Genomic DNA, 25,550 nt, shown 5'->3' with positions numbered 1-25,550 from the left:
AAGTGCGGCGGGAGACCGGGGACACAGGAGGGACTGACTGTCCCTCCCCGAAGGCGCACTGACGAGCCCCAGGGCGCTCGGCCTCTCCCCGCGCAGACTGGGGGCCGCCGTCTTAATTCCGGCCCTCCAGAGCGCTCCGGAGAGCCTCCAGGGAACAAAAGCTCCGGAGACCCGAACTGCGCGGATACCTAGACTGGCCCCTGGCAAGGGCAGGGCAATTCGGCCGGGCAAAGACGTTTGAGAATCACAGCAACAGGCCCGGCTCCCGGGAGATCAGCGAGGAGATCCCGCCGAGTTCTGATCCACGAGAACTGGGGAACCGGGGGAATGCAACACGTAGAACTCATGGCTTTTTCCCCATGAGTCTGTAGTCTTGCAAAAGTTCATTTTTTTTAGTTTTATTTTTTTCTTATTCAATTTTTTAAAAAATTTTTCCTCTTTCCTATATTAACCTATTTTAACTATTTTATCTTATTAATGCCTTTTTAAAAATCTTTAAATTTTCATTGTTGAAGCGCCTGGGTGGCTCAGTGGGTTAAAGCCTCTACCTTCGGCTCAGGTCATGATCCCAGGGTACTGGGATCGGGCCCTGCATCAGGCTCTCTGCTGAGCAGGCAGCCTGCTTCCTCCTCTGTCTCTCTCTCTCTCTCTCTCTCTCTCTCTGCCTACTTGTGATCTTTGTCAAATAAATAAAGAAAAATTTTTTTTATTTCATTGTTATAGTTATATTCTCTCCCTTCATTGTATTTAACCTTATTTTTTGTACACAAATAGTATTTTTTTCTTTAAAATGTGGGGATACAATTTCTTCTAATAGATCAAAATATACCCTAAATCGAGCAAATGTTAGTTTATTCTAGTTAGTTTGTTAGTTTATTCTAGTTTCCAGCCTGATCACATTCTTTTCTCTCTTTTTTTTTCTCTTTTCAACCAATTTCTTATTTTATCAATTCCCTTTTAAAGAATATTTTTTGGCTTTCATCTTCACAGTCATATTCCATCCCTTCATTGTGTTTACCCTTATTTTGGTAATGTATATAAGTTTTTCTTTCTTTCAAATTTTGCAAGGCAGTTTCTTCTAACAGATCAAAATACACCCAAAATCAAGGGTATGGCTCTGTTCTAGTCACCAGTCTAATATATATATATTTTTTTCTTCCCCCTTTCTTCTTCCCCCTGGTTTTGGGTCTTTTCTGATTGGTTAGCATATATTTTTCTGGAGTCTTTGCCATCCTATTAGTATTTTACTCTCTCATTCATATATTCTTATCTGGATAAAATGACAAGGTGGAAAAACTCAACACACACACACACACACAAAAAGAACAAGAGGCAGTACTGAAGGCTAAGAACCTAATAAATATGGACATTGGTAATATGTCAGATCTAGAGTTCAGATGACGATTCTCAAGGTGCTAGCTGGGCTCGAAAAAGGCATGGGCAATATTAGAGAAAACCTTTTGGGAGAAATAAAAAAAAAAAACTAAAATCTAACCAAGCTGAAATTAAAAAAAAAAAACTATTAACGAGGTGCAATAAAATATGGAGGCTCTTACTGCTAGGATAAATGAGGCAGAAGACAGAATTAGTGATACAGAAGACCAAATGACGGAGAATAAAGAAGGTGAGCTAAATAGAGACAAACAACTACTGGACCACGAGGGGAGAATTGAAGAGATAAGTGATACCATAAGATGAAACAGTATTAGAATAATCTGGATTCCAGAAGAAGAAGAAAGGGGAGCCGAAGGTATATTGGAGTGAATTATTGTAGAGAATTTCCCTAACATGGCAAAGGGGAAAAGCATCAAAATCCAGGAGGCACAGAGATCCCCCTCAAAATCAATAAAAATAGGTCCACACCCCATTGTCTACTAGTAAAACTTACAAGTCTTAACGACAAAGAGAAAATCCTGAGAGCAGCCCAGGGCAAGAAATCTGTAACATACAATGGTAGAAATGATAGATTGGCAGCAGATTTACCCAAAGAGACCTGGCAGGCCAGAAAGAACTGGCATGATATATTCAGAGCACTAAATGAGAAAAACATGGAGCCAGGAATATTATACCCAGCTCGGCTGTCACTGGAAATAGAAGGAGAGATAAAAAGCTTCCAGGACAAACAAAAATTAAGATAACTTGCAAACACCAAACCAGCCCTACAGGAAATATTGAAAGCGGTCCTCTAAGCAATGAGAGCCTAAAAGTAGGAGACCAGAAAGGAACAGAGACAATATACAGTAAGGGTCACCTTACAGGCAATACAGTGGCACAAAATTCATATCTTTCAGTAGTTACCCTGAATGTAAATGGGCTAAATGCCCCAATCAAAGGATATCAGAATGGATAAAAAAACAAGACCCATTGATATGCTATCTGTAAGAAACTCATTTTAGACCTAATGACACCCCCAGATTTAAAATGAGCGGGTGGAAAACAATTTATCATGCTAATGCACATCAAAAGAAAGCTGGGGTGGCAATCCTATATCAGGTATATTAGATTTTAAGCCAAAAACTATAATAAGAGATGAGAAAGGATACTATATCATACTTAAAGGGTCCATCCAACAAGAAGATCTAACAATTTTAAATATCTATGCCCCTAACATGGGAGCAGCCAACTATATAAACCAATTAATAACAAAATCAAAGAAACACATTGACATTAATTAACCGCCCCCTCACTGAAATGGACAGATCATCTAAGCAAAAGATCAACAAGGAAATAAAGGCTTTATTTTTTAAAAGACTTTGTTTATTTATTTGACAGAGAGAAACACAGCAAGACAGGGAACACAAGCAGGGGGAGTGGGAGAGGGAGAAGCAGGCTTCCTGCTGAGCAGTGAGCCAGATGCAAGGCTTGATCCCAGGACCCCAGGATCATGACCTGAGCTGAAGGCAGCTGCTTAATGACTGAGCCACCCAGGTGCCCTGGATATAAAGGCTTTAAATGACACACAGATGGACATCACAGATATATTCAGAACATTCCACCCCAAAGCAACAGTATATACAGTCTTCTCTAGTGCACATTGAACATTCTCCAGAATAGATCACATCCTGGGTCACAGATCAGGTCTCAACTGGTATCAGAAGATTGGGATCATTCCCTGCATATTTTCAGACCACAAAGCTTTGAAACTAGAACTCAAGAGGAAAGTTGGAAAGAACTCAAATACATGGAGACTAGAGAACATCCTACTAAAGAATGAATAGGTCAACCAGGAAATTAAAGAATTTTTAAAATCATGGAAATAAATAAAAATGAAAATACAGCTGTTCAAAATCTATGGGACACAGCAAAGGCTGTCCTAAGAGGGAAGTATATAGCACTACGAACCTTGCTCAAGAAACAAAGTTCTCAAGTACACAACCTAACCCTACACCTAGAGAAGCTGGAGAAAGAACAGCAAAGGAAGCCTAAACCCAGCAGGAGAAGAGAAATAATAAAGATCAGAGTGGAAATCAATGAAGTAGAAAGCAAAGAACAATGAAACTAGGACCTGGTTCTTTGAAAGAATTAATGAGATTGATAAACCCATGGCCAGACTTATCTAAAAGAAAAGAGAAAGGACCCAAATTAATAAAATCATGAATGAAAGAGGAGAGATCACAACCAACACCAAAGGACTACAAACAATTATAAAAACATATTATGAGCAACTATACACCAGCAAGTTTGACAATCTGGAAGAAATAGATGCACAACTAGAGATGTATAAACTACCAAAACTGAACCAGGAAGAAACAGAAAACCTGAACAGACCCATAACCAGTAAGGAGATTGAAGCAGTCATCAAAAATCTCCCAGAAACAAGAGCTCATGGACAGATGGATTCCCAGGGGAATTCTACCAAACATTTAAAGATGAATTACTACCTATTCTTCTGAAACTGTTCCAAAAAATAGTTGGAAGGAAAACTTCCAAACTCATTTTATGAGGCCAGCATTACCTTGATCCCAAAACCAGACAAAGACCCCCTCAAAAAGGAGAATTACAGACCAATATCCTTGATGAATGTGGATGCAAAAATTCTCACCAAAATACTAGCCAATAGGATCCCACGGTACATTAAAAGGATTATTCACCACGACCAAGCAGGATTTATGCCTAGGCTGCAAGGTTGGTTCAACATGTGCAAATCAATCAATGTGATACAATACATTAATAAAAGAAAGAACAAGAACCATATGATACTCTCAATAGATGCTGAAAAGGCATTTGACAAAGTACAGCATACTTTCTTGACCAAAACTCTTCACAGTGTAGGGATACATACCCCAAGATCATAAAAGCCATCTATGAAAACCCCAAAGCGAATATTGTTCTCAGTGGGGAAAAACTGAGAGCCTTTCCCCGAAGGTCAGGAACATGGCAGGGATGTCCACTATCACCACTGCTATTCAACATAGTACTAGAGGTCCTAGCCTCAGCAATCAGACAACAAAAAGAAATTAAAGGCATCCAAATCAGCAAAAAAGTCAAACTCTCACTCTTTGCAGATGCTACAATACTATATGTGGAAAACCCAAAAGACTCCACTCCAAACTGGTAGAACTTGTACAGGAATTCAGTAAAGTGTCAGGAAGTAAATCAATGCACCAAAATCAGTTGCATTTCTATATAACAACAGCAAAAGAGAAATTAAGGAGTTGATCCCATTTACAATTGCACCCAAAACCATAAGATACCTAGGAATAAACCTAACCAAAGAGGCAAAGAATCTGTACTCAGAAAACTATAAAGTAGTCATTAAAGAAGTTGAGGAAGACACAAAGAAATGGAAAAATGTTCCATGCTCATGGATTGGAAGAACAAATATTGTGAAAATGTCTATGCTACCTAAAGCACTCTACACATTTAATGCAATGCCTATCAAAATCCCATCCATTTTTTTCAAACAAATGGAACAAATAATCCTAAAATTTATATGGAACCAGAAAAGACCCCAAATAGCCAGGGAATGTTGAAAAAGAAAACCAAAATTGGTGGCTTCACAATTCCAGACTTCAAGCTCTATTACAAAGTTGTAATCATCAAGACTGTATGGTACTGGAACAAAAACAGACCCATAGATCAATGGAACAGAACAGAGAGCCCAGAAATATACCCTCAACTCTATGGTCAACTAATCTGCAACAAAGCAGGAAAGAATATCCAATGGAAAAAATAAAAACAAGTCTCTTCAACAAATGGTGTGGGGAAAATTGGACAGCCACATGCAGAAGAATGAAACTGGACCATTTCCTTACACCACACACAAAAATAGACTCAAAGTAAATGAAGAACCTCCATGTGAGACAGAAATCCATCAAATTTCTTGAGAAGAACACACACAGCAACCTTTTCGACCTCAGCTGCAACAACTTCTTCTTAGAAACACCGCCATAGGCAAGGGAAGCAAGGGCAAAAATGAACTATTGGGACTTCGTCAAGATCAAAAGCTTCTGCACAGCAAAGGAAACAGTCAACAAAACCAAAAGACAACTGACAGAATGGGAGAAGATATTTGCAAATGACATATCAGATAGAGGGCTAGTATCCAAAATCTAGAAAGAGCTTAGCAAACTCAACACAGAAAGAACAAGTAATCCAATCAAGAAATGGGCAGAGGACACAAACAGACATTTCTGCAAAGAAGACATCCAGATGGCCAACAGACACATGAGAAAGTGCTCCATATCACTCGGCATCAGGGAAATACAAATCAAAACCACAATGTGATACTACTTCACCCCAGTCAGAATGGCTAAAATCAACAAGTCAGGAAATGACAGATGCTGGCGAGGATGCGGAGAAAGGGGAACCCTCCTACACTGTTGGTGGGAATGCAAGCTGGTGCAGCCACTCTGGAAAACAGCATGGAGGTTCCTCAAGAAGTTGAAAATAGAGCTACCCTATGACCCAGCAATCACACTACTGGGTATTTACCCTAAAGATACAAACGTAGTGATCCGAAGGGGCATGTGCACCCAAATGTTTATAGCAGCAATGTCCACAATAGTCAAACTTTGGAAAGAACCTAGATGCCCATCAACAGATGAATGGATAAAGAAGAGGTGGTATAAATAGATAATGGAATACTATGCAGTCATCAAAAAAACAAAGTCCTGGGGCACCTGGGTGGCTTAGTGGGTTAAGCCTCTGCCTTCGGCTCAGGTCACGGTCTCAGGGTCCTGGGATCAAGTCCCACATTGGACTCTGCTCAGCAGAGAACCTGCTTCCCCTCTCTCTCTGCCTGCCTCTCTGCCTACTTGTGCTCTCTCTCTGTCAAATAAATAAGTAAATCTTTAAAAAAAAAAAAAAAAAAAAAAAACAAAGTCCTGCCATTTGCAATGCCATGGATGGAACTAGAAATTATTATGCTAAGCAAAATAAGCCAATCAGAGAAAGACAACTATCACATGATCTCTCTGAAATGAGGAATTTGAGAGGCAGACCCGGGATGTCCTGGGGGGGGGGTAGGGAGGGAAAAAATGAAACAGGATGGGACTGGGAAAGGAGACAAATCATAGGAGACTCTTAATCTCAGGAAACAAAGTGAGGGTTGCTGGGGGTTATGGAGTAGGGAGAGGGTGGTTGGGTGATGGACACTGGGGAGGGTATGTGCTATGCTGAGTGCTGTGAAATGTGTCAACTGATGATTCACAGACCTGTACCCCTGAAACACATAATACATTTTATGTTAATTTTTTTAAAAGATGTGGTTCATATACACAATGGAATATTATTCAGGCACCAGAAGGGATGAATACTCACCATTTGCATTGACACAGATGGAACTAGAGGGCATTATGCTAAGCAAAATGTCCATCCGAGAGAGATATCATATGATCTCAGCGATAAGTGGAATTTAAGAAACAAAACAAAGGATCACAGGGGAAGCGAGGGGACAATAACATAAGAGAAACCAGAGAGGGAGTCTATCACTGGAAGCAAACTGAGGGTTGCAGGAGGGGCGGGTACGAAGGAGGGCACGTGGTGTGATGAGCGCTGGGTGTTGTCCGCAACTGACGAATCACTGATCTCTACCTCTGAGACTAATTATATATTAATTAATCAGATTTAAATAAATAAAAGTGAAATGGGTGAATGAAGGACAGCCCGCGCACACAGCCAGTGAAAGAGACGCTGCCCGACGGGGCCTGGCGCGGCGATGGAAGGCCCTCCGAGATGCGGGTTGAGCCGACCCGCAAGAAGCGGGCAGCCGCGTCCGGAGCTGGGACCCCGCGAGCGATGCGCGGGGCCTCCTGGCTGCAAGTGTGCGGGGAAGAGACCGACTGTCGCAAGCAGGGCACCGGGCCTCTCCGGCGGGGCGATCCCCGAACGGCCTCTGAGTGGGGCTGCGGGTCCCAGGGACGCGCGGGGGCAGATCCGTGGCCGAACCCAGCCGCCGTCGTCCCGGCGGCGCCCAGCGGAGCCGGCGCTCTGACCGCAGCCAGCGCCCGCGCGCCCCGGTCCCGCCCGGGAGGCCGCGCGCCCCGGTCCCGCCCGGGAGGGGAGGGCCACACCCCTCGCCCGGGAGGAGACCGAGAGCGAGAGGACGGCCCGGCGCGGGGGCGGAGACCGAGGGCGCGTAGGTCGGAACAGGCACCCGCCACACCGCCACCCTAGAAAGCCGGTGCTTTCGCCTCAAACTCCTGCCCCACCCCGCGCGAGGGGCGGGTCCCGGGCAGGTTCTAGGGTTTGGGACCCTGAGAGCCACCCTCTTTCCCCCCGCGAGACGGCCGACCCGCGCCCACTCCGGGACCTCGCGACCAGCCTTCCGGGCGGGAGCAGGTAGGTGGCTGGCGCGGTGACCCTTTCCCCGCCGCCCCGACCCCGCGCAGCCCGGGGGTGCGGGGTGCGGGGGATGCGCCGGAGCCCCAGGAAAGCCCCCCCGCCGCCGCGAGGGCTCGGGGCACCCCGGCCCCAGCCACCGGGAGGGAGACAGCTGCACCGAGCGGGTCCGGGCCGCCAGCGCCTGGAGCCTCGCTTGTCCCTTCTGTGCAGTGGGGACAGTCGTGCTGCCCTGCGGAAAGGTGTTTTGGGTACAGCTCCTCGCGCATCGCGGACGCCTCGAAAAGGGGAGCTGATTTTTGTAAAAAACCCCCTTTAAGGACGTGCTTGGTAAAGGCCTTCCGGGTTCAGGAAGCAAAATTAGGCCAGGTTGGGGGCAGGGAGTCCCAGTTAATGCCCGGCCTGCGGCGAGACCCGCTCGGCCGCGGAGCCCCGCTGCGGCCCGGAGCGCGCGCAGGGGGAGGGCTGGGGTTCCGGCTCAGCTGGGCCTCGGCACGGCGCCCCTCTCCCGCGCCCCGGGAGCGCGCCCTGCCCGCCCCACCCCCGCTGCGGCTCCCGCGCACCCCGGCTCCGCCCGCTCGCAGGTCCGTGCGCTCCGGCCCTCGTCGCCCCGCCCCCTTCAGAGGCCCCCGGATTTGCCCGGTGATGGTGACGTAGAGGAGACTCGCGCTCCCATTGGGAGGCGGTGTTAGGCAGGAGCCAATCCGGGCGCTGATCCGGGGAGAAATCTCGGAGCCGCGCTCGGCGGATCCCGGAGGCCGCGCGGTGGGGACGCGACCCGGAACCGGCCGCGGCGGGAGAGCCGGGAGGCCCCCCAGGTCGGTGTTCGCGGCCGGGAGCGCGGCGGTGCGGTGAGTCGGGGAAGCCGACGCGGGGTCGGGGGCGAGGTGGGGGGCGATCTGCCGCGGCGCGCGCGCTGGGCCCGGGCCGGCCTCCGCCCCGAGCGCCAGCAGGTGCCCGGGGCCCCGGGCGGGGCGGGGGGTGGAGGTTGTGCAGTAAGGCAGGTGGGCCCCTGTGCTCGGAGCCGTGCACCAGCTCCCTCCGCCGGCCGCGAGCGCCCCCCCTCACTATCTGTCCCCACTTGGCTCTCGAGGAAGGTCCGGCTTCCCTCTGCACCCTGGATCCTGACCCCACCGCGAGGATGGGGGAATGGCATCCGGTCATGCCTGCTGCAGATCGTGCGGGGACACTGCCCCAGCCTCCCCCAAGTTTAGAAGCAGCAGCTCTTTGAACAAACAGGCTTTATGGGTTTTCTTCCCCAAAGTGCATTTTTTTTTCTGAATAGATTTGTTTAGAACAACTCTAAGCTCATAAAAGAAATTGCAAAGATAGTAGGGTTCCCACATATCCCAGACCTTTCCCCCCTTGATTAACATCTTACGTTCTCATGATGCATTTGTTACAGTTAATGAACCGGTATTGATCAGTTATTGGCCCAAGTCTGTCCTTCTCCCGACTGACCACGTGTCCACCTAAGCACCTGTTCTGTGGGGTGATCCCGCCATGTTACCAGGTTGCACTTGGTTGTCATGTCTGGTGAGGCTCTGCTTGGCTGTGGGGTGATCTTGACAGTTTTGAGAAATGCTGGTGGAGTGTAGGGTGCCCGTTACTGGAATTGGATGTTTTTCTCCTGAGACCCGGCTCTCGCTTATTGGAAGGCTACTGAGGTGGGTTGCCCTGTTGATGACCTGGCGTCAAGGGTACATACTGTCCACACGATTTAAGACTTGATGTTGGTTGTGATCACCTGAGAAAGTGTTTAGCAGGTTTCTCGGCTGTCAAGTTACTCTATCTCGCGCCCCCCCCCCCCCCCCCCCCGCCATTTCACACTGTACTCTTTGCAAAGAAGTGACTGTGCAGCCCACACCCGAGGAGGGGCCGGTGCGCTCCTCCTCCTCGAGGACAAGTAGCTACACCCAGGGTTTGGAACTGTTTGCACGGCAAATCATCTCTCTTGTCCTTATTAACTTCTTCAACCCATTAGCACCAGCACGGACTCGTGGGTGTTTATTTTGTACTTTCGGGTATAATCCAATCCTTAATTTTGTTGCTCCAGTTGTTGTGGCTTTGGTTCCCGGGGGCTCTTCCAAGTTGGCTCCTGTGGCCTTCCCAGCGTGTAGTTTTATAGAGCTTTTTACTGTTGAAAGCACTTTGACTGGGGGGCGTCCCATGAACGTCAGTGTGATGAACTTGACAAGACTGTTCTTCCCCTCCTTGAGAGGTAAGTCAGGAAGCGGAGGCCCAGGAGAAGGTGATATCTTAGCCGTCTCTTTCCTGCAAGGGAGGGACAGGCTGGTGTCAGACCACCCCAGAACGCATCGCGAGCCGCAGAGGAAGTCCATGGTCCGAACTGAGGTTTCTTGAGGTGACTCCAGACTTGGGCCTCGGGATCAGAATGGAAAGACAGTGGCTTTGGAAAACAAAGGCTTAACTGGACTGTTAGCCAGGAGGAAGTACAGCTCACCAGATCGGTACACATGAAACGTTGACCTTCTCCCCAAAACAGTGTGTGTGGAGGGAGGCAGGGGGAGATCCGGGAAATGTTTGTGGTCAAGAACGTCTAATCAGAGTGGGCCTTCTGCAGAAGCAAGATTCTGAAGGGGCCAAGGGAAGCCTGGTGGGGGTGGGGGTTCTGGAGGCATGGAGCACGTCTGTGCCAGGTCCTGGGGATAGGGACCGGCGAGGAATGGTGCCTGAGTTCACCCTCTGGCCGGGGGAGGTGGGTAGCCGCGTCAGCTGCTGGTAGTACTGTAATGACCCGTGGCACTTGCAGAGCTGCGGGAGCCTCCCAGGGTGGGGGGAGCCGTTCAGCTGGAAGGTGGGATGGGCATGGGGGCCTCACACGGGTGGTGTCTGATTCCAGCCGTCCACGATGTGCTGGGACAGAGACCATGTGCAGGCACAGGGCGTGGGGAGTGGAGGCCCTAGAGAAGGAGCTGTGTTAGATCGTGGGGGCTGTGTGGGCCCTGTGGTGCATTGCTGGCCACGGCTAGGACGGAAGGGGGAGAGGGCCAAGAGGAGAGCGGTGTGTTCACGGCGCCTGGTAGGAGACAGGCTGCACTGCACCAGATCTAAGAGGCGGTCGGGTTATACATGCTCCACGTGGAAAACGCGTCCCCCCAGTTCAGTTAGGATATGCTACGGATCACGTTTCGGAGAGGCTGCAGTGCAGTGTGTGGGTATCTTACGTTCGATGAGAAGTGTACCCCCTTGCCAGTTCTCAGATCCCTCCTCGCTGCAGGAAGTGAGTGAGTGGTCGAGCATCTCCGTCTCACTAACCTGCAGATGGTGAGTTCCAGGCTCCACTGATGATCTTGAAAGAACTCGTCTGATAAGCTGGCCCTGTCCTGCCTGATGGCCAGATTGTGGAAACCAGCACAGAGGGTGCCTGACCCACAGATTCCATCTGTGTGTAGTGATGTCGGCCGTGACGTTAGGCTGCACACAACGCTCGTGTGCTCGCCGCGCACTGACTTTGGTCTGCCTGCACATGGCCTAGGTGCCCCCCCACCCCCACCTCTTCCGGTCCTGTGGAGCTGTGCAAAGGTCAAGAACAGGGCCCCAGGCTGCACAGCTGAGTCGTGGCCGCTGGGTGAAAACGGGGTTTCAGTGGGGAGTCCTCCTTGTCAGCTTTGGTTAGAGTAACAGCCAGGGACGGAAGAAGATTCTGATCGTGTCCCCGGAGCTGCGGATGGGGCCCGAGCGCCAAGAGCGGCTGGGGCATCTGGCAAGCCCTGGCTGGTTGCATTCCACCTGTGGGGCGGGAGGGGGAGCCGCCACCGGGTGTCTATCTTTGTGTAGAGAAAGGGGCAGATATTTTTGGGGGGGGGGGCACAAATTCTTTGTGTATTTCAGCCCAGTCACCTTCAATAACGTCCTGTGCTGTATCAGGCAGGATTCCCTTTTTGGGTCAGGTGACTCCCGGGTGCACGCGGCTGAACAGAAAGGCCATTTACTGCCTCGAGCAGTGGCACAGGTCAAGGGTCGATCCAGCTCCAGGCGCACGCAGCCCGAGGAGGGTTTTAAGAGGTGCCCTGAGGATCCGGTTTCTTCTGCTTCCTCTCCGGGTTGGCTTCCTTCTCCAACGGGCTGGCCCTCTGCTTTGCAGAACTGCTCTTGTAGCTTCAAACCGTGCTGATGTTGCCTCTCGAAATCTTTCTCGTCTCAGCAAGGACTCCTTGTGACTGGCAGACTCGAGTCGTAGCCTCGCCTCTGAAGCAAGCCCCGAGGTCAGGCAGGTGTAGACCCATTCCCTTGCTCCACCGTGAGCCGAGGGGGAGCTGTGGGGGAAGAACCTGCTCCAAGGGAGCAATGTTAGCAAGGGAAGGGCGTGTGGAAGCCGGGCAGACCCCTCCCTGAAGGTAAAGCGCCTGCAGGGCGACTGCTGGGAGCGGGGAGCACGGTGCCGTCCTGCTGGCCTGCTGTCGTCTGCTGCAGGGCTCTGCCCCAGCTGCCCTGTCCTTCCCACTGTGTCCCCCTCCCTTCCCTCAGCATTCAACACGTACATGCACACACCGCGGATTCCCTTTCCCTCCTGGAGACGCACCCGCGTCGACGCCCACAGCAGCAGGCGCTGGCAAGGCCGTGAGGCAGCATGAGCGCCCGTGGCCTGCCACTTGGAACGCACACTGCTACAGTCAGTGTGGGAACAGGGTGGCCCGACTGGGTCAAGGATGCATCTGCTTGCTTGTGTGTCCCAGGACACGTGTACGGACCTTCACAGAACGGTGTTTGCCATTGTCCCAAACAGGAAACGGTCAGGGGGCCGGGAGAAGGGGCCCGCGGGCACACTTCATCTTCGTGCGTGCCACAGACGCCGTGTATGGTACGGACAGGGGTTCGTGGCGACCCTGCAGCGGGCACGTCTGTCGAACCCAGTTTGCAGCTGCCGTTTCTGGCTCTGTGTCTGTGTGTCTCAGGATATCTCCGATTTCTCAGACTGTGCGTCGCTAGTATAGTTAACGTAGTTGTTACTGTGATCTCGTGGGCTCCTGTGACTAACGCTTAGGTGACAGCAGTTCTTGGAATGAGTCATTTCGTAATCAAGGTCTGTCTTTAGCTCTGACACGACTGTGCACTTTGTGCACTGCCACAGAGCGTAAACACAGCTTTTGTGTGTGCTCCTGGCTGGCCCTGTGGCAGTATTCACTCCGTTGTGCTGGTCTGGGACCGAGCCGCCAGTATCTCCAAGGTAGAGTCACGTCGGAAAGCAGTGAAAATGAACAGAGGGAGCTCCGTCCCCGTGAGTGAGCCGCACAACGTGGTGTTTCTGCGCACCCCTGCAGACAAATGCACTGCGATCACGTCTGTACCAGGGAGCCTAAAGTGTGCTTGACGAACGCACGGTGCGGTGTAGACGGGAGGGAGTGACGGGCATGGTCCCGCACGCCCCTGCCCCGCATCTCCCAGGCCTGCTGTTCTTGCCGCTCGGGGCACCGGGCAGTGCGGCTGTCTGTGCCGCGTCGTGGAGCTTCCGGTCAGACGGGAGGGGCAGGTGGGGAGGACGGCTGCCTCCTGCGGGTAAGGCAGACACGTCCGCGTCCACACGGGATAGGGAGAGCTGCCGAGAAACCGGAGGGTCCTGATGAGCCTGGCCTCGCCCCTGCTGAGACGTGCACAAGGGCAGTGTGGGGGCAGAGCATGTGGCCTCTGCTTGTCCCTCAGGAAGGATCCGATGAGGGGGGTGGCTTTCAGCAGATACTGCGGGCTGGGCCAGGAGTGGGGCTCCCTGGGGGTGAGGGGGCAGCCCTTTCGGATGGCTCATGTGGCAGGGAGGCTTGGGCAGGGGAGCGTGGCACCTTCCGGGGCCTGGAGAGGGGTTTGGTTTGGCCGTGGGGTCAGGTCTGGGGGGGAATAGCGGGAAATGAGCCTGCAGACCAGGGCTGGGCGTCGCAGAGGCTGGAGGGAGATGTGACTTTGCCCCTGGAGCCGCAGAGAGCCTCGGAGGGGTTTCCCTGGGGTGGCCATGCAGGACACAGGGATGTTTGAGCACAGGGAGGGGTGTGTTTGGAGAGCTGAAGGCCGGCCTTGGGGGCTGGCACGCTGAGCAGCGGAGGCCGGAGCCATAAGTAATCCTTGGGAGCCATACGTTTGTTGGGAAATCCTCGGGGTTTGTGGCCCCCACCATCAGCCCCAGTCCCAACCCCCAGAGTCTCACCCGGCCGTAGGACAGTGTGCTGGGGGCTCTGCTGAAGGCCGGCCTTGGGGGCTGGCACGCTGAGCAGTGGAGGCCAGAGCCATAAGTAATCCTTGGGAGCCATACGTTTGTTGGGAAATCCTCGGGGTTTGTGGCCCCCACCATCAGCCCCAGTCCCAACCCCCAGTCTCACCTGGCCGTAGGACAGTGTGCTGGGGGCTCTGGGAGGGCAGGGATTTTGCCCTGTGTGGTGTCCCCAGTGCCCAGCACATAGTAGGTCTCCAGCACAAATCTGTGAACTCTTGGAGGAGCTCTGCCCCCGAGAGCTCCTCCTTGGCACCCTGAGGCCCGTCCCATGCCCCGCTGAGCCCTGGAGCGGTTCCCGCCGTTCAGAGCGCATCTCATCCTGGCCCCGGGGATCAAGAGCACGCTGACCCCGGCCCTGGGGAGAACCGTCACCCACCCATGACCTCAGGAAGGCACTGTCCAGGGGCCTGTGTCCCCTGAGGCCACCCAGCGCCAGGCCCATAGCCACGGCTGTAGACTCTGAGGGGCCCTGTGACGTCATCCGCCGCACTGTGGCCGCTCATCCGGAATCCGAATTCTATCCTCTCGAGGTTTGGAAGAGGTGTCACAGGCATTGACTTCGAGGGGAGTTTGCTCGTTGAAATGGGGCTTCACCGCATCGGGCTCCCTGCTCAGCGGGGAGCCTGCGCCTCCCTCTCCTGCTCCCCCTGCTTGGGTTCCCTCTCTCGCTGTCTCTCTGTCAAATAAATAAAATCTAAAAGGAAAAAAAAAAAGCAATGGGGCTTCACCTGGGGCCCCAGGAGCCCCGGGTGGGTTTCCCACAGGGATGGAGCCCTCAGCTACGTGCTCTGATGATGGGAAAGGCGGGGCTCCTGTCAGACCCCCGAGGGAGGGCACGAGGAGCAGCCCTGGAGGCCAGGGTGCAAACCACGGCCCATCCGCTCTCTCCTCCGAGCGGCGAAGACTGCATCTGGGCTGGGTGTCTCCTGGGCGCTTCCCAGGGCATCCTGGGGGGACTGGTGCGGGGCAGCAGGAGCCACGGAAGACGGAAGGAGAGTTCGGGTCCAGAGCAGAAGTTGGCAGCTGTGAAGAAACAAGGGCGGGAGCTCTGACCAGTTCTGCGGCTGCAGGGCCGGCGCAGGGGTGGGGCGAGGCGTGTGAGGCGCGACTCCGACTGCAGCCTCCTTCCCATCCAGCGGCTCCCCGCCATTCTCTTCGGCAGGAGTCGTGCCGGGTCCCGCAGCCTCCAGTGTGCTGCCTGCACCTGGCCCGCCTGGCCCACCTGTCGCCGTGGACTGAGGGGCCTTTCTGAGGTCAGAGAACAGTGAGGAGGGGAGGGGGGGAGGGACCGCCCACCCAGACAGGGAGGGGTGTTTCCAGCTCTGCCTGCCTCCAGTTCGCACCCAGCCTCTGGCTTCTAGAAGGGACGGAAGAGCTGGCCACGCCGGAGTGGGGATGCGTGGCCTCTGCCACGAGCGCCCCCATGGATGACCCCAGCCTTCTGAATTCTCATCTGGGGACAGGGGTCTGGGTAGGCGTGGCCGTTGTGGAGGCTTTTTCCAGCTCTGGCTTTCTGTGGTTCCTGTCTGCCCCAGCTCCAGGCATGGAGCTTGGCGTGACGGCCGCCCCCAGCTCTGGAAGCCTGAGAGATAGAATGTTCCAGAAGCGTGAAGTGGTAGAGAGGGCAGAATGTAGGGGAGGTACTGGGGGTCGGTGTTTTGCTGGCTCTGAATGTGGGGTGAGGAGCAGACTCCCTGGAACCCCTGTGTCCAGCGTCTGCACTGGCCAGCCCACACTGCCCAGCTTGAGAAATGCGTCCACACACACGGCCCCATCTGAGCTTCCTGGTGTCCCACGGGCTGGGTCAGCCTTGCCATGAGGCCCCCCACCCCAAGCTGTGCCCCTGGGCCACCGCCAGCCCTCACCGAGCCTCTGTGTTCTCAGGAGAGCTTCGTGAGCGCTGAGTAACGGGAGACGTGCGCATGGCAGCCGAGGCGGTCTGAGTGCGTGCAGGTCACGCGGCCCTGCCTTGCGGGACCTCAGCCTTGTGTGCGAGCAGAAGCTGCCGCGGGCTCCGTCCGTGGGCTCCGTCCGTGGGCTCCGTCCGTGGGCTCCGTCCGTGGGCTCCGTCTGCGGGCTCCGTCCGCGGGCTCCGTCCGTGGGCTCCGTCCGTGGACTGCAGCGGCGGACCACGCGGGAAGTGCTGGCCGCCGGCCGCTCTGCACAAGCGCCTGTTCAGCTCCCCGGAAGCCACTGCCCTGTGCAGACGGAGCACTGGGCCTCTGCCCGCGGCAGCACCCTGATCGCCACCGGCGACCTTTAACGTCTTAACTGCCTGCGCAGCCTCATACACCTTCCTTTCAGGACGACAGAAAACCGTAGCCCTGTGCTCACAAGGTTCCCGTGTGTCGTTCTGCTGAGCCGCGCAAAGCCGCTGTCCCCAGCTCCGGAGGTGGCAGCATGTGTCACCCACCTGGGATGTCCCCCTCACGCCTTCCGTAAACCGCAGCAGAAGTTAGGAGCAGCCCCGTAGTGCCCGGCCTTCTGTCCGCCTCTTTCTCGTTGTCCCAAAACTATCTTTATGGCTTCTTAACACGAAACAAAACAGGATCTAGTCAAGGTGTTTGCCTTTGGCTGTTTTTCCTCTTTTGGTCTTTTTAAGTCAAGAACAATTCTTTTTTTTTTTTTCTTTTTTGTGACATTCACTTTTTCTTAAGATTTATATATTTATTTATTGGCGAGAGTGCACTGAGTGGGGAGGGCCAGAGCGAGAGGGAGACCAGCAGACTCTGCACTCCGCGTAGAGCCCGACGCGCGCCCCATCTCACCACCCTGAGGTCACGACCTGAGACCAAACCGAGATCCAACACGTGGCCAACAGCACCCCAGCGCCCCCGACATGGCTGGGCCAGGGTCCTCTGGAATGTCCCGTATTCTGGATGTGTCTGTTTCCTCGGGATGTGCTGGGGCTCAGCTCCCTGTCCCTTCTGTTTTCTGTAAATCAGAAGGCATGCCCAAAGGCTCGGTGAGGTCCCATCAGGCCAGTTTGGGCAGGATGACTTCAAAGGGGATATCCTGTCTCCCCGTGATGCCCTTTGGGGAAGCAGATGCCGGGTTGTGCACCTGTGAGCGCTGTGGGCTTGGGCAGGGCTTTGGTGATCGCCGGACTTCTGCGTTACCAAGGTTCCATGGCAGGCCATCCACGGGGGCCATCGGCAGCAGGGACATGTCCCCTGATCTCCCTCGTGGTCGGGCCAGCCTCTGATAATGAAGAGGGCTGCAGGGCGGTGTGCTGCGAGCGCCATCATGCCTGCTACACCGATGCGCCGCGTGCTTCTGTAGCCTGACCGGTTGGTACGTCGTGCCCCTGGGATTGCGGTGATGCGGGGTTGGCACAGAGCCTGGCTGCGAGCACCTGCTGTATGGGACAGGGCAGGTCTCGTGCGGACAGTGAGCTGGGGCCGAGTGTCCGCAGCAGTTACCCTGCCGGCCCCGCAGCCGGGACAGAGACCCACGGCCTCTGCTTTTCAGCTGCAAGCCGCTCGGCAGTCACTGGGTGAAGGGTTCCCAGCCCACGGATCCCCAGCGCCGGCCGCTGCCCTGTTTGTGTCGGGCCTGACGGCTCGGGTCAGATGACGTCCCCAGCACAGGGAGACACCAGGCAGTCCCCAGGGTTGGTTACCACCCAGCCAGCATCCTGGACGCCGCCTGGTCTTTGTTTCTGCACATGGGCTCTGCACGCACAGGAGCTCTCCAGATCTGTGCCAGGGCGTCCAGTCCGAGGCGTGGTGACCCCACGTGGCTGGACCGTCCTGCACTTTGTACGGCTCAGCTGTCGGACTGCGTCTGCCGTGCAGAAGCAGACCCTGTCTCCTGTTTTATTTCTGGCTGGGGTTCCTCTGCAGCTCCCTCGTGTTGCAGCCGGGAAGGGAGTGCAGGGCCCCTGGGCTCTCGGTGATGGGCTGACCGTGTCCAGAATCCACGGCAGCACTGACTCGCCCGTGGCCCCAGGCACTCCCCTCACGCCACAGCCGCTGGCTACCCTCCTTGGGTCCCAGTGCCGCCTGCCACCAGGGACTGCAACATCCGTCCCTGTGGCGGCTTCGAACGCAGGTCCCCTCTTGCTGCCACGGTGCATGTCCACCCTGCTCTGTCCCTGCCTGCTCTCGCTAGATGTGGGAGGCTCCCCTTCCCTGGTTCCCCTGCAGATTCTCGGACTCAGCCTACTCGGCAAGCCCCAAGTCTGCATTTTATGATGGGCAGACTGAGAGGCTCAGAGCACGTAAGAGCGGTTCCTGTGGTCACACAGGACGGGGCAGGAGGCCGCCCAGCCCTGTGGAAGCTCCTCGGACAGGACGTGGGCTGGAGTCGGCGGGCACGGAGGTCCGTGGGGGTGCACAGGGCTGAGGTCCGGTCTGCGCCGCTGCCCTGCTCCCTCCGAGGGTCAGATCCCCAGCCGCAGGCCACAGTGACTGCCCGCTGGGAGTCCCCTCCACGCTGGTTTCCCGGGAGCGCGGCCCCACGGGCCACACCTGCCTACAGCGGGGTGGCCAGGCCGTGTACGGCGGCACACGGCGTCTGCAGGGAAAGGGCACGAGACCGAAGCCACGGCGCAGCCCAGGGCACGTCCCTGACTCTCCAAGCTTCTGGAGTCTGGGCTAAGAGCCTCCGCATCTCCTGGGCTCCGGTGCCCGCCCCCACAAGCCCCGGGGCTGCTTGCGCTCTGCCCCACGCAGTGTAGACGCGGGAGGTGTGTGGGTGACGCGTCTCCTGCTAACCCAGATCTCGCTCTGTCATAAGCTGTGCCTCAGAGCAGGTCCCCGGGGCGTGGTCGGGCCAGCCACGCTGTGCTCTCTCCCCGCACCCCTGCACCCGCTCTGTGCCGCGCCGCCCCTGCCCCTCCCTGGGCCTGCTCCTGACTCTGCGTCTGTCTCCCAGGACGAGAAGCTTCGTGGGCGCAGCGCGGCCCCTCCCAGCCAAGGGCACCATGGCCACGTCGGCACCGCTGCGCAGCCTGGAGGAGGAGGTCACCTGCTCCATCTGCCTCGACTACCTGCGGGACCCCGTGACCATCGACTGCGGCCACGTGTTCTGCCGCAGCTGCACCACGGACGTGCGGCCGGCGTCGGGGGGCCGCCCCGTCTGCCCGCTCTGCAAGAAGCCGTTCAAGAAGGAGAACATCCGGCCGGTGTGGCAGCTGGCCAGCCTGGTGGAGAACATCGAGCGGCTGAAGGTGGACAAGGACAGGCAGCCGGGGGACGCGGCCCGGGAGCCGCCGGACGCCAGGCTGTGCGAGCGGCACCGGGAGAAGCTGCATTACTACTGTGAGGACGACGGCAAGCTGCTGTGCGTCATGTGCCGCGAGTCCCGGGAACACAGGCCACACACGGCTGTCCTGGTGGAGAAGGCCGCCCAGCCCCACAGGGTAAGCCGGCTCCACCCCACCCAGGGGCGAGGCCGGGCACTGCCCCCCCAACGCTTGTGGCCCGCAGTGGGGCTCCGCCGCAGCGCGCCCATCCCCATGGCTTGTCTTTCCGCAGGAGAAAATCCTGAACCACCTGAGTACCCTGAGGAGAGACCGGGACAAAATTCAGGGCTCCCAGGCCAAGGGAGAAGCTGATATCCTGACTGCACTGGTGCGTGGGCTGCGAGAGCCTGAGGCCGCGGCCACGTGGGAGGGAGCTGGGGGGCCGCGTGGTGGAGGCTGAGCCCTGACGGTCTGAGCTGGGGGGCTTCGGGCTGGCTTCCTCGTCTGGTGTGCGCGGGCGCTCCTGCACACGTGACACTCGCTGCAGCCGTGGGCCACATCCGGCAGCAGCTGTCGGGACTGCCAGAGTACGCAGGGGACCAAGGAGGTCCCGGCAAAGCCCTTCCTGTTACAGATGGGGGGACCGGACTCCCGAGGTGGTGGGGAGCCAGGGGCTTTGGGAGGGGGGTGCTGGCTGTAGGATGAGCACAGTGGGGAGGCCTGGGGCATCCTGGGGACCCTGTGTGCTGAGTCCTGCAGCCAGGGCTACCGCACTTGGGAAGCAGAGACAGCACTTCGTGTTTGATTAGAGATGGGGTGCGAGGGCTGGCCCCGCATCTCCTGCAGGGGAGTCTGTGTCAGCGGGAGGCTGGCCCAACCATGCTCTGAAGTCCCACAGTGCACGGATAGGGGTGCGAGCCAGCCTCATGCGGCCCCCCCGGAGATGCCGCCGGGGCTCTCCAACCTGGGGCAGGGCAGTCACCCGTCTCCCCTCCACACCCCTGCAGAAGAAGATCCAGGACCAGCGGCAGAACGTCATGGCCGAGTTTAAGCAGGCGCATGAGTTCCTGCGGGAGCGGGAGCAGCACCTGCTGGAGAAGCTGGAGGCGCTGCAGCAGGAGCTGACGGAGGGCCGCGAGAAGTACAAGAGCAGGGGTGTCACGGAGCTGGCCCGGCTGGCGCTGGTCATCTCCGAGCTGGAGACCAAGGCGCAGCAGCCGGCCGCAGAGCTCCTGCAGGTGAGATGCCTCCGGGGCGGCCGGTCTCTGTCCCCTGTACCCACATGGGACCCTGGGAGAGCCGCCACCTCTCAGGCTGTGACTTTCTCTACTGAAATGTCAGGAGAGTCACCCCCACCTGCCCCGCCTCCTCCCGTGGTCACACGAGCCCAAGAGGATGTGACCTGCATGGTGTCCCTTCAGAGGGCAAAGTACCAAAAACCAGTTGGAGGGGATTGGAAAGTGCCGTGGGAGAGGAAGGGAGAGCTGGAGTGCTCACGTCACACCGTCCATCCTCGTCACGACCACCACGGCTCCCTGGCATCCACCCTGCAGGGGAAGCTACGGGCAGCCCGTGCTGCCGGGGTGGCCGAGGGAGGGCGGCTTCTCCCAGGGAGGTCTGGAGGAGATGAGCAAGGTTTTCTTTGGGATGGAGAGCAGGCCGGGTGCCCTGGCACACTTCCTGAAGGAGGCAGCTTTGATGCCAAGGGGGAGCGCCTTGAACTAGAGTGGAAACAGCACCGTGCCGCCTTCCTCCTGGAGCCTCCCTGGACCTTCCCCCTGCGGGCCAGGAGGAGGCTGTGGTGGCCGGGCAGGTCAGCAGTGGAGCCCCCCACCTCCTCCAGGAAGATGCTGTCCTGGCCAGCAGCCTGGCCTCAGGAGACACAGCGTGGCAGGCTCTCCAGGACCCTCAGGGGAGCCGCCTGCTGCCCCTCCCTGAGCATTCTGGCTCGCGGATTGGGACTGGCGGGGGGTGAGGGCCCAGTATGAGAAGAACTCGCACGGGCCCAGTGCCCAGTATGAGAAGAACTCGCGCGGGCCCAGCGGCCAGGCAGGTCAGGAGCCCAGCCCCAGCTCCACTCCTGGGCCCCTTGTTCTTGTCCCTCATTTGGTCTAAAATGCGTCTCTGGCATTTTCCACAAATTCCTCCATCAGACGGGGATTAGGTCTCTTCCTGCCCCGTTCTCTGCCCCCGGGGAGGGGCAGCCCCCCGTTCCCCATCACGTGCGGTTGTGTGGGGGGCAGAGAGAGACTGGCTGCGGTGCTGCTGGGGGCTGACATCCCGACGGGAGCCCCTCCCGCTCCACCCGAGGGAGCCGCAGGGGCCAGGGGAGCCTCCGACGCCGCTCAGATGGAAGGCGCACCCGGGGCACAGGTGCCGGGATGGGGCGAGGGCACAGGGCGGGAGGAAGGGCCCACAGCCTTCTGTTCACTGTGCACCCCTGGCTCCCAGCGCTGTGGCACCTCTGTGAGTGGGGTCTGAGGCCACTGGGCTGATGCTTGTGCTTTCTTCCCCTCCAGGACACCAGGGACTTCGTGAACAGGTAATAGAGCTTCCTTTCCATGAGGCACCGCCCCCCCACGCCCCCTCCATGGGACTCTTGGAACAAACGGGTCCCACCTCGGTTAGGGTTAGGGTTAGCTGGAACAGGGCTGGGACCTGGAGACTTGCTCTCTGAAGCAGCCAGGGCTCCGCCGGGGTCTGAGAGGAGACGGACATGAGGGCAGAGACATGCTCGCAGACAGAGTGTTCCGGATGCTCGCGTCCCGGCCCAGCCGGCGGCTGTTCACTCCGTGTTTCTGTGCCCGTGTTTCTCCGCTGATGGGGGACGGTCGTACCTGTCCTTCCCGCTTCATGGGGGAACGGGAACGGGAGAAGCGCAAGGAGAGCTGAGTGGCGCGTCCGCCTGTCGCCTTCCCAGGTACCCGCGGAAGAAGTTCTGGATCGGGAAGCCCATTGCTCGGGCGGTTAAGAAGAAGACGGGAGAGTTCTCCGAGAAACTGCAGTCCCTGCAGCGAGGCCTGAGAGAGTTCCAAGGTGGGCGTCAGGGTGCGCTGGGGTGGGGGCCGGGGTGCGCTGGGGTGGGGGCCGGGGTGCGCTGGGGTGGGGGCTGGGCGCTGGGGTGGGGGCCGGGGTGCGCTGGGGTGGGGGCCGGGCTGCGCTGGGGTGGGGGCCGGGTGCGCTGGGGTGGGGGTCGGGGTGTGCTGGGGACTGGGGGTGGGGGCCGGGGGCTGCGGTGCGCTGGGGTGGGGGGTCGGGGTGTGCTGGGGCTGGGGTGGCTGGGGTGGGGGGGGGGGTGCGCTGGGGTGGGGGCCGGGGTCGCTGGGGTGGGGGTCAGGGTGCGCTGGGGGACGGGGTGCGCTGGGGTGGGGGTGTCAGGGTGCGCTGGGGGCCGCGGGGTGGGGCCGGGGTGCGCTGGGGTGGGGTCGGGGGTGTGGGTCAGGGTGCGCTGGGGTGGGGGTCGGGGTGTGCTGGGGCTGGGGTGCGCTGGGGTGGGGGCCGGGGTGCGCTGGGGTGGGGGTCGGGCCTGGCTGGGGGCCGGGGTGCGCTGGGGTGGGAGTCGGGGTGCACTGGGGGCCGGGGTGCGCTGGGGTGGGTGTCGGGCCTGGCTGGGGGCCGGGGTGCGCTGGGGTGGGCGTTGGAGCTGGGGCTCTGCATCAGAGGAGGGGCCGCGTCCTTACTGTCATCTTTGGCCTCACTCTTGCGTCTCCTGGTTGTTTTCTGTTTTCTTCTTGGGGTCAGGCAGGGAGGCCCCATCTGGAAATCAGTCCTGTCTGAGCAGAAAACGGGCCCATAGTTTTTCTGGGCGAGGGGGTCATTCCTGTCCTTTTCTCCTCCCCAGGGAAGCTGCTAAGAGACTTGGAATATAAGACAGGTGAGTGTCCAAGGGCCATTCCCAGTTCCCCTCCCGTGAGGATCTCCGTCCCCACAGAGACTCTTGACTGTCCCCTGCTGCCCCAGGGAGTCCTTTCTCTTACGCGGCTGAGATTTCCCAGCAGCAAGTCTGTACCCCGCGCCGGGCCTCTGGTCTGCAACAGAAGTCCGTGCTTGACTGCCTGACCCTCGTCTGCACAATGTTCTCCTCCGCCTGACCGCGTGGCTTCTGTTCCGAGGCCGTCTCTGCTGCCGACCCCGCATTGCGCTCCCTCTGTGCCGTGCTGTCAGGTTGTGCACTGCACAGCCCTTGCTTGTAGGCTGTGGCAGCCCTGCGGGGCCCCCAGTGACCGCACTTCTGTTCCGTTGTCCCCACAGTCAGTGTCACGCTGGACCCGCAGTCGGCGAGCGGGTACCTGCAGCTGTCGGAGGACTGGAAGTGTGTGACCTACAGCAGCCTCTACCAGAGCGCTTACCTGCACCCCCAGCAGTTCGACTGTGAGCCGGGGGTGCTGGGCAGGAAGGGCTTCACCTGGGGCAAGGTGTACTGGGAAGTGGAGGTGGACCGGGAGGGCTGGTCCGAGGAGGAGGAGGAGGGCGAGGAGGAGGAGGAGGGCGAGGAGGAGGAGGAGGAGGAAGAGGAGGCCGGCTACGGGGACGGGTACGAGGACTGGGAGACAGATGAGGACGAGGAGTCGTTAGGGGAGGAAGAGGAGGAGGAGGAAGAGGAGGAGGAGGTCCTCGAAAGCTGCATGGTGGGGGTGGCCAGAGACTCTGTGAAGAGGAAGGGGGACCTGTCCCTGCGGCCGGAGGACGGGGTGTGGGCGCTGCGCCTCTCCTCCGCGGGCATCTGGGCCAACACGGACCCCGAGGCTGAGCTCTTCCCAGCCCTGCGGCCCCGGCGGGTGGGCATCGCCCTGGATTATGAAGGCGGCACTGTGACATTTACCAACGCAGAGTCACAAGAACTCATCTACACCTTCACCGCTACCTTCACACGGCGCCTGGTCCCGTTCCTGTGGCTCAAGTGGCCTGGGACTCGCCTCCTGCTGCGACCCTGAGCCCACCGCTGCTTCCCTTCTCGGGGATTCCAGGACCGTGACGGGGAGGGGGTGTCTGGCCGCGGCACCCGGAGCAGGTGCACTCCCAGCCACCGCCCCGTGGCTCTGGCCCCTCGAGGCTCACTCAGCGCCGCCGCTCCGTCCACACAGCCGCCTTCGGACTCGTCCCCCAGCCCCTGGGGGTCCCTGTGCGGACGTCTGACCCCAGAGTCCGTGAGAGCCCTCTGCGGCCTCGGCCCAGCTCTGCACACACTCTGTTGAACCAGAGAGGAGACAGCCTTCCGTCGCCCAGTCTGGCGTGCCGTGCTGGCGTCCCCTGGGGGAGCACAGGTGACCGCACCGAGGCCGCCTGCTGTGCCCGGCGTCCCCCTTGCCCACATCCTCTCCGCTGCCAGCCTTCCCTGCCCCCAACGCAGCGTCCCCCACGCGAGCAGAGCAGAAGCCCACCACGGTTTCCAGGCGGTTTGAACAAGCTTCCGAGGTGCCGCGGAGTCGCCCAGCCTGGAGCCGGCGCCTCGATGCTCTGAGACCAGGGTCGAGCGTCTGACCTAGGACCCCCGGAGCTGCTTGGGGGAGGGATCTGGATGCACGTGGCTCTGAGGCCTTGTGTGTGGTCAGCGATCAGTAAATGACCTGAGGGTGAGGCTTTGGGAGATGGTGACGGGAGTCCGGAACACTGCTCTTGGTGGGTCATCTGAGGTCACCAGGCAGACGCCCGTCCAGGCCAGCCCTCCCTTGGAAGCCCCGGCCCGTGCCCCCTGCACAGTGGAAACTTAGTCCGGATGACTCTGCAGGCCCCTCTGTCCTGCGACGGGGCAGTGGGGAGAGGAGAGGACGCCAGCAGGGCTCCCGGAGCTCGCCTTCGTGTAGGGTGAGGGCTGGACCGCGGCCTCATGGCGCTCGCACGCTCCTGCTCCAGCCGGACACGCACAGCCTGTGTGTGCACCCGTCCCAGGCCTGGCAGCAGCGTCCCAGGCCCCGGCACCTCGGCCCCCACATCACCTGGCAAGGTCCCTGCTATTTCTGCCTCTAGTTTTGTACCCCCATGCACCTCCCGCAGGGCTGGGCACACAGCAGGTGCTCAATAAAGACTTGTGCAATGAGCAGACTGGGTTCATTTACTTTATTATAAACTTTGTGTGGCTCCAGAGTGGTTGCATGAACGGCAGTGGCCTGGGGTCCCTCCTGGGACCCGCCGCTGCCCCAGACAGCAGCCCCCACGTCTCCCTGTCCCGCCGCACCAGCCCTGTGCTCTTCACCCAGCATCCGCACAGCCCAGGACGGCCCATGACACGGCGACATTCTGTGGCACACCCAGAATCTTTCCGAGGAAAATGCACGGTGCCCTACCCGAAGGAGGCGCCCCCAGTGCCCTCTGACCCACGCAGCCCCCCGGCCGTCTCCTGTCTGCTCTCTGCTGGTT

The 25,550-nt window shown here is 57.8% G+C and overlaps 1 protein-coding gene across 2 annotated transcripts; it reads left to right on the top strand.

Moving 5' to 3' along the window:
• The first annotated feature begins 7,563 nt into the window (after nt 1-7,563).
• Nucleotides 7,564-25,233, top strand: LOC101690278 (tripartite motif-containing protein 26). Of its 2 annotated transcripts, none has more exons than XM_004781867.3 (8): nt 7,564-7,782; nt 18,884-19,370; nt 19,486-19,581; nt 20,201-20,431; nt 21,713-21,735; nt 22,114-22,229; nt 23,035-23,067; nt 23,445-25,233. In XM_004781867.3, exons 2-8 carry the CDS (start codon nt 18,933-18,935, stop codon nt 24,125-24,127), a joined length of 1,620 nt encoding a protein of 539 aa, XP_004781924.1. In that variant the 5' UTR covers nt 7,564-7,782; nt 18,884-18,932; the 3' UTR covers nt 24,128-25,233. The 2 variants fall into 2 exon arrangements, with proteins under 2 accessions (XP_004781924.1, XP_004781925.1); XM_004781868.3 differs by lacking the exon at nt 7,564-7,782 and adding an exon at nt 8,347-8,633.
• Nucleotides 25,234-25,550: the final 317 nt, after the last annotated feature.

Source organism: Mustela putorius, unplaced genomic scaffold, assembly GCF_011764305.1.
Source record: "Mustela putorius furo isolate JIRA1106 unplaced genomic scaffold, ASM1176430v1.1 tig00537295_pilon_pilon_pilon, whole genome shotgun sequence".
Taxonomy (NCBI): Eukaryota; Metazoa; Chordata; class Mammalia; order Carnivora; family Mustelidae; genus Mustela; species Mustela putorius.
Note: the sequence above shows the minus strand (reverse complement) of the source record. Positions and strands in the feature narration are given on the sequence as shown.

Bases quoted from the DNA above. Each gene is read 5' to 3' on its own strand.
- LOC101690278 (XM_004781867.3), top strand. From the start codon at position 18,933: ATGGCCACGTCGGCACCGCTGCGCAGCCTGGAGGAGGAGGTCACCTGC. The intron at 20,432-21,712 runs GTGAGATGCCTC...CTTCCCCTCCAG, and splicing joins CGGCCGCAGAGCTCCTGCAG to GACACCAGGGACTTCGTGAA. The intron at 22,230-23,034 runs GTGGGCGTCAGG...TCTCCTCCCCAG, and splicing joins AGGCCTGAGAGAGTTCCAAG to GGAAGCTGCTAAGAGACTTG.